The following is an 8,764-nucleotide window of genomic DNA, read 5'->3' as shown; positions in this document are numbered from 1 at the left end:
GCCTCGATCGACAATGTTCTTCAAATATAACTACAAGGATGCTTCAAAAACACCACAAAATCGAAGAAATCTTTAGCTAAAATTAGGATTTACAGATGAATTTTTTCGATTAGGTTTTGGTGTTCTTAGAGAAAGGAAACGGGTGGGTGAAATAAATGGACTAGGGTAAAATAAAATGGATTTGGGTGAAAAAAATCGGGTTTGGGTGAAAAGAAACGGGTTTGGGTCAAAAGAAACGATTTTGGGTCAAATGAATCGGATTGGGGTCTTTTATTACGTGGCTTAACTAGGAGGCGAGTGGCTTTCACTCTAGGCATAATGTCCTGGGTTGGGTGACGGAAGGGGGAAATAAATATACTTTTATGTACTTAAGGTGTGTAATAGGTCACTCCATTAGTTAAAGTGTGTAAATGACTTTTGGGTATACGTTTAGGGGGCAATTTATGCCTTTTGCCTAAATAAAAGTCCAAAGAGAAAGTTAAAGAATTAGCATAAACATTCCAAATACATATGTTTTTAGTTGTATCAATTTATTTTTCTTGATATCTTTTTACTTATTGATTTTTTATTAGATCGTGCCTCCACATAAAAAAAAATAGAAATGATTGGAGAAATAGTATTAACTTGATAATACAATCGGCTATAATTTTAATACATTATTACAGAATATTGTACCAAATCAAAGTTTAATTTACCGATTATCAAATTATCAAACTGAAATTCAAAATTTTGGTATTTGGTATCTACTTTTAACTTCCAATTACCGAATTACCAAACCCGAAATTTAAAAATCTCGAACCAAATACTGAACGCTCACCCTTAATATTAAGGGTCTGTTTGAAAAATTCAATAATAGCGACATCAATTTTTTCTAAAAAATTAATAACGTCATTGATTTTAAACCAATCAAATTCTTGCAGCATAACTTTAAAAAATTAACATATTGGTTAAAACTTTAGTCAAAAACATTTTACAAATACTGTAAGGAGCCGTTTGGTAAGAGGTATTAATTAAAATAATCTTTGGATAAAAGTTTAGTCCACCCAATACAATGTTTAGTTGCATAATTCAACTCAAGCACACCTAATACATAGATAACTTAATACATCATATGTGGTCTTATCTAATACCAAGGATGTGTAGGGATTACTAATCCAAGGTTTACTAATCCTTGGATAAGGAATCAAATGACTGAATTGCCCCTCAATTTTTTTATACATCCTTTAGAATTGGCAAAGATATTCACGCTATTCTGCTATTTGAAATCGTTTGTCCTGTTTTCATCAAAGTTATACGATTTCGTTTGTATTCAAATTTTAACTGAAAAGGAATTTTCTCTCAAAACTTTTGCTACTGTTTTCATAGTAGTAGTTGGAGCTTGGCCTTCCTTACAGCTTCAAGAAAAAATAGTAGATCTTGTTGGCCACTGTTTTTTCCTGTTTTGTTAAGAGAGGAGGGAGGTAAGCCTGGGTCATGGGTACTAAAAATAATTTCATCTCGTTTATGACATGAGACTTTCTCAAGTGAATTAAATTTGTTAAGCACTTCACATTCAAGTTTTAAACCACAATAAATATGGTAATTATATTATATATATAACATAATAATTCAAGGGTAAAATTGGAAAAAAGTATATTTTAGAGTTCTAAACCAAACACAAGATTAGGTTAGAAACAATGAACCAAACACTTCATAAAAAATAATCCCTGCATTGTTAATCTCTGCATTACTAATCCCTGCATTATTAATCTTTGTACCAAACGACCCCTAAGTCCTCAAAAATCATAAGTAAAAATTCCACCTAGATCCTATTTTTTTTTAGGTATTAATATGTTTAGTAGTTTTAGGATCTAAATGGACAAGCAATAACAAACATAAATTACAACTCACCTTGTACCAATTTATAACTGTTTAGTAATTTGATTTGACACATAATTTAATATAATAAACACTTTTTGAACTTGTAATTTAAAGTATAAATATTTATGTGGATAAAGAATAAACTCTTAAAATTATTGAGATTGAATAAATAGGAAAGTGAATCTATAAATTGTTAATGGGGATAATAAATTAATCTTAGCTAACTTTTTTTGATATCTTCATTTTTAACTAAGTTATATATTTATAATTATTATATCATTTCCAATGGAAGTTTTCTATAGTTACTAATTAAATAGGAAAATAGGAAAGTGACTCGTATAAATGGTGATAGAGGATAGCTACCTACTTTAACTTGTTTAGTATTTTCAATGGAAATGATTGTCATGTGTTTTTTTTTAACACCTATACTTGCGTTTGGTTTGGAAACTAAACTCTCTTTTCATTTTTAGTGACATTCATTTTTATTCGTCACTGGTGACTTCATACTTATTAATAAAACAATTATTAATATAGATATTTTAGCAAACTATTTATGTTAAATGATGTTTAGTACTCTCTCCATTCACTTTTACTTGTCACGATTTGACTTGACACACCCATTAAGAAAATAATTATTGATATAGGTATTTTACCAAACTATCCATATTAAATGATGCTAAATAGTATTAAGTCTTGGAAAATAATTTGAAGAAAGAGTATTTAATGTTGGGGTAAAACATGGAAGAAATATAATTGTCTTTTCTTAATATGTCAAAAATGACAAGTAAAAATAAAAATATATTTTAAAAACAAGTAACAAGTAAAAGTGAATGGATGGAGTATACGCTTGTATCAGTTATTTATTTTCTTGTATAGTATTGTTATTTTGAAATTTGTGTTATATAGCCCATTTATTTCTCAAACTAATTCTTAAAAGTTATTTGAAAAAACTTTTTGTAGAAAATAATGTTAAAAGTGTACTTCTAACTGTTGTAAAATAAGAGGAAAATACAAGAATACTTAAATAAGAAAGGGAGAAAAAATAGTGATGAAAGGTATAAAGTAGAATCTTTTTTTAATCTCTTCAAGTGTGTCTCACAAGGGTGAAAAGACTACCTTTTTATAGGATTTAAAAAACACCCGTTTACATCCTTTAACCAAATACGTTAGTACAACTTTAATAAATACAATAAATACATACATTATGTTAGGGATAAATTAAGAGAAACATTCACAATTAAATGGACTTGTAACACTCCCTCTTGAATGTTTATAGATAATGTGTCTCGTTAAAATCTTACTAAAAAAATCTAGTGGGAAAAAGCTTAGTGAGGGAAAAAGAGTACACAACTAGTGATACTTGGTCATCCACAAGATTATTTAACTAGTTTTTGCGAATATCTTTTGAGTCAATCCAAACAAGCTCTAAGTCTATCTGTGTCATATAAATAATGACAGATACTTGGTCTCATTTTCACAGCTAGCCATACTTGGTCAAGGTTGATATTGGCAGATGGAAGACCAGAGAAAAGTAAAGTTTGAATTTTTTGTTTTTTTAAGACGAGAGCTGAAATTAGAAGTCTCCTATGGTTTTCTTTATTATTTTTTTAAATTTATTTTTAGCAATCACTCATTCTACCAGCAAATTGTGCAGCCATAGAAATGAAGAATAGCAGTTCAATTCTGATACTTGTGCATTTTTTATGCTTTAGCCTCATCACTAATCTTTCCCTAGGAGGGGACACCATTTCTGTGAATGAATCTGTTTCTTCAGGCCAAACAATTATCTCTTCAGGTGGGAACTTTGAGCTTGGTTTCTTCAGACCAGGCGACTCTCGCTCCTACTACATAGGCATATGGTACAAGAAACTATACCCTCAAGCAGTAGTATGGGTAGCAAATAGGGATAAACCACTTGATAGTGCTGATGCTAACTTGATAATTAGTCAAGGTAACCTGGTGCTTCTCGATAGACTTCAAAACTCAATTTGGTCTGCACTTACTGAGAACATCAATCCAAATATTTCAGTTGCTGCAGTTCTTCGTGATGATGGGAATTTTATTTTGAGTGATGTGTCAAAGGCATCAATGCCCTTACTACTTTGGCAAAGTTTTGATCACCCAACACACACTTTTTTGCCTGGTGCTAAGATTGGATATGATAAACGGACACAAAGAAAACAGGTTTTGGTTTCATGGAAGAATTCGAGTGATCCGGCACCAGGAATGTATTCTCTAGAAATGGACCCAAAAAATGCTCAATATGTTATAAAATGGAATAGGACTACAGAGTATTGGGCAAGTGGTTCATGGGATGGCCAAAGATTCGGCTTAGTGCCTGAGATGAGCTTAAACTACATATATAATTACAGCTATATCGACAATGAGAATGAGTCATATTTTACATACTCCCTTTACAATAGTACAATCACATCAAGATTGATAATGGATGTCTCGGGACAAATTAAGCAACTGTCATGGTTGGATGGTAGCATTGATTGGAATTTATTCTGGACTCAACCAAGAGAATCTTGTCAGGTTTATGCTATATGTGGGGCATTTGGAGTTTGTGATGAAGCTAATGCAACCTGCAATTGTTTGAGTGGTTTCAAGCAAAGATCAGATGCAGAATGGAATTCAAATGATTATTCCAGTGGCTGTGTAACAGACGAAAAGGTGCAGTGTGATGCAATTACTGAAGACAAAGATAGTTTATGGATAACTTCAATTGTGAGAGTACCTGCTTCTCATAATACTAATATCACAGTTGGGACAGCCTCACAGTGTAGATCTGCATGTTTCAACGATTGCTCTTGCACTGCTTATACTTATGATGGTTCCGGTACCTGTTCCATCTGGACAGGGGATCTGTTCAATCTGGAACAACTCAGCACAACTGAGTCAAAAAGGACAATATTTGTCAAACGCGGCTCACCTGAAGGTTAGAATAGCATATTAACATAGCTTGATTCTTTATTTCATATAAGTACTATGTTATGGATAGAATTCCTTATTAACCATTAGCACTTAACAACAATGATTCTCCTTTCAGCTCAAACTAAAGCTAAGAAGTCGATGAAGCTAAAAGCAATCCTTTCGTCAATATCAGTTTTGATGTTTCTACTCATAGGCAGCATTAGCTACATTTACTATAAAAGAAGAATTGCAAAAAGAGCAGGTAGTTGCTGAATGAATCTTACTCTGAAAGATATTTTCTCTTATAGCATTTTGAACTTACTTTCAAAGGTCATTCTCAATCAGATAGAAGTAAAGGTATTCAAGGGGCACATAAATCTCACTGGCACAAAGCTGAAGGAGAAGCAAAAGTATTAATGAATGAAAACAGTGATGAAGCGATTGATGTTCCATATTTTCACTTGGAGACTATTTTGGAAGCTACAGACAACTTCTCAAATGCGAATAAGCTCGGACAAGGAGGATTCGGTCCTGTTTACAAGGTTCAAACTTCATTCCTACATCTATATGGACTGGCATGGCCATATTGACCTATAGTAATGAGATGAATTTTTTTTGCAGGGTATCTTTCCGGGCGAAAAAGAAATTGCAGTAAAAACGTTATCCAGTCAATCAGGACAAGGCATAGATGAATTTAAGAATGAAGTGACTCTAATTGCAAAGCTTCAACATCGAAATCTGGTGAGGCTATTGGGTTATTGCATCAATGCAACGGAACAAATATTACTTTATGAATATATGCCGAATAAAAGTTTAGATACATTCATATTTGGTGAGTTAGCCTTGTTAAGTTCTTTATTCTCAAAGTCATACATTTCTTATAATGATCTAATTTTATTGACGTACCAAACTTTGTCATGGTAACGATGCAAGATGGAACACTTTGTCAATTATTGGATTGGAAGAAACGTTATGACATCATACTGGGCATTGCACGGGGTCTATCTTATCTTCACCATGATTCACGACTAAGGATCATTCATAGAGATTTAAAAACCAGTAACATTTTATTAGATGAGGAGATGAACCCGAAAATTTCAGATTTTGGCTTGGCAAGGATTGTTGAAGGAAAAGTAACAGAAGCAAATACAAAGAAAGTAGTGGGGACCTAGTAAGTATTATATCTCTTCCTGTCATTAATTTCTTACAAAAGGAGCTTTGGATAAGATCTTATACTCAAATGTTTTGTTCACCTGATGAAATCTAGCGGCTATATGTCTCCTGAATATGCACTAGATGGATTGTTTTCCATCAAATCAGACGTATTCAGTTTTGGAGTAGTCGTACTTGAGATAATCAGTGGAAGAAGGAATACAGGATTTTATCAGTCAGAAGAAGCCTTAAACTTGTTGGGCTATGTAAGTGAAGAAACTTCCCATGACTTAATTATTATATCTTCTTCTTAGCTTTGTTTCTCTGATAGAAAAATTATCACAGGCATGGAAATTGTGGACAGAAAAAACTGAGATACAATTAATAGAGAAGTCACTACTTGAATCATGCAACAAAAGTGAAGCATTGAAGTGCATAAATATTGCACTCCTGTGTGTACAAGAAGATCCAAATCATCGTCCTAATATGTCAGATGTCATTTTAATGCTGGGAGGGGAAGGTACTAACCTTCCAACACCTAATAGACCAGCTTTTGTAATAAGGACACATGCTTCTAGTACATCTTCTTCTTCCTCCGATAAGAAATACATCGTATCCAACAATCAGGTGACGATTACAGTTGAAGAAGGACGTTAGCAGGAATAGTGAAGGCATTTAATTCGTATGGAAAGGGCTAGGGGTGGCACTAGCTAGGACTTAAAGATGAGCCATATTATACTTTTTTATCCTTGTTAACCTCTACTTTGGTCCTAAAAGAGTCCAGGGATAATTGTGTGTCGGTACTTGGCCAAATGTCGTCTTCTCTATAATAGTTAGGACAAAAGGTGGAAATGTTGGGAAAACTTTCAAGTGTTTGTACTCAAAACATATACAATTTTGCTTTAGAATGTAGTAGGTCTTAGCAATCAAGTACAAGAGTAATTTGATTATTCCTGATGCCTTCAAATGTACAAGCAATGTAATTTTTCTTTCTTATTCAATATCTTATTGGCCCAACCACCTCCCCCAAAAGAGAGAAAAGTTTGTCCAGAGAATGCATGAAAACAGCATTGAGGAAAGAAACAAAGAAAGGAGTTGCACTTAAAGAACAAAACTGCAAAACAAATGTCTGAAGTATCGATCAACAGAATGTGCAACATAAAAAGTAGACACGATTGATTCACTAGTGCAAATCTTTTTAACAAACTGTATTTATTTAAAGCCACCTTGTTGAAACTTTATCACTAACTTAAGTCTCAAGTGCTTCTTTCCAATGTAACTAGGCAAATCCATGCATGCCTTTTCCGGGAACTTTCCAGATATGACACAACACTTAGCAAATAGAGACCTGATCCAACTTGGGTGGAAATATATATATATATATATATAAAATTAAGTTTCTTACTCATACCTGTTGTCTGTTTGTTGAGGAAAGACAGCTTTCAAACTTCTGTACTTTAGATAAAGAGAGAAGCTGAAGTTTCTTCCCATTATACACAATGAAATTTAACCTAGAAGAAACTTTGGATTAGTTCATGAAAGAGGTTTTTCATTTAATTAAAGATCTAAGATATGAGCATAAAAGTTACCCCAAAAGCTAGTTCATTGGGGGAGGTTTGTCTAAGTCCATATAAAGAGACCAATCTCTCATCCCTCTACTGATGGGCCAACATCGGTGAACAACAAATTGAGATGGGCTTGGCTCTGATACTATATTAAATTAGGTCTTAGGTCTGACTCATGCTCCAAAAGCTAGCTCATGAGGGAAAAATTGCCAAAGTCCATATAAGAGACCACCCGTCCATTCCCAACCAATGTGGACTTTTACCCACTCTAACAGACACAACCAAGAGCATGACGAGACCGTGGACATTAAACAAGAGCACACAACCCTTACATTTACAAATATCTAGCTTTGCCTAATCTTCTTTTTTATCTCTTGATTATCGTTAAAACAGATAACTTATTTTTTACTTAGCTTGTGAATGCAAGAACATAATGTTCACTAGGCATTTACTCAAGCATTCAACCAGTAGCTCGGACTTTGGAGAATCATAACCAGTCCATCCAGTCCAGTCCTCGTTTCAATAGACTCAACACAACAATAACTACTCTGCCTCCTCAATCCCAAGCAAGTAGTGATTTGAATAGATTCTACAACAACAAGAGTGGAGCACTTACAGTTGAAGAAGCTCAGAGCAGACCGATCGGACCAATAACAAAATGGAGATCCCTAACCTACCAAAACTTGCAATTGGATGCAATTGGAAATATATAGAATATGTAATACCAATCCTGGACTAATGGTTGCCTAAAAGGGATGAAATCAAGCTATTTGGTGATGGAAAGTATAATTTTTTGAATGGGCTGAAATGTCAAGGAAGACAACACGAAGGATGTGCACCAGTGAAGTCTGATAAGGCTGGTCACCGGACCAGGTTGTACCGGTACCGGTACCATTCCGGTCCGGTAGTCTTTGGGATGGAACGGGACACCGTGAACTGGTACACGGGACGAAACGGTATCATGATTTGATACCGGTGTACCGGTACCGGTTTATCCCGGTTTGTTCCGGTTCCGTTCCGGTCCGGTTTCGGTTAATTATTTTTTATTAATTAATTTATATTTTCTATTATAATTTATATATAAAAAAATAAAATATATAACTTTTCCAATGTTTGATATTTGAAATGTTTGAAAAAAAATGTTGAATAGATTGCTACTATTTTACTAATTGAAGAAAAAATAATATTAGAAGATCAAGTTGATTATAAAATAATTATTTATAACTTTAGTTTTAAAAAGTTAGAAAACAGACTTTAAATAAAAATTATAT

At 33.4% G+C, this 8,764-nt stretch overlaps 1 protein-coding gene across 1 annotated transcript in view; it reads left to right on the top strand.

The window, feature by feature from the left end:
* Positions 1-3,467: 3,467 nt before the first annotated feature.
* The window catches only part of LOC102598425 (uncharacterized), a 15,112-nt gene continuing 9,815 nt past the window's right edge, over positions 3,468-8,764 (top strand). The window contains exons 1-8 of the mRNA XM_015314237.1: positions 3,468-4,801; positions 4,913-5,038; positions 5,122-5,318; positions 5,398-5,608; positions 5,710-5,947; positions 6,044-6,194; positions 6,274-6,584; positions 6,904-6,907. Of these exons, the coding sequence (XP_015169723.1) occupies positions 3,523-4,801; positions 4,913-5,038; positions 5,122-5,318; positions 5,398-5,608; positions 5,710-5,947; positions 6,044-6,194; positions 6,274-6,584; positions 6,904-6,907 (2,517 nt within the window). The 5' untranslated portion in view covers positions 3,468-3,522. The remainder of the gene's footprint in view (positions 4,802-4,912; positions 5,039-5,121; positions 5,319-5,397; positions 5,609-5,709; positions 5,948-6,043; positions 6,195-6,273; positions 6,585-6,903; positions 6,908-8,764) is intronic.

Source organism: Solanum tuberosum, unplaced genomic scaffold (genome assembly GCF_000226075.1).
Source record: "Solanum tuberosum cultivar DM 1-3 516 R44 unplaced genomic scaffold, SolTub_3.0 scf00282, whole genome shotgun sequence".
Taxonomy (NCBI): Eukaryota; Viridiplantae; Streptophyta; class Magnoliopsida; order Solanales; family Solanaceae; genus Solanum; species Solanum tuberosum.
The sequence above is the reverse complement of the archived record's forward strand: the minus strand, read 5'-3'. Positions and strand labels throughout refer to the sequence as shown.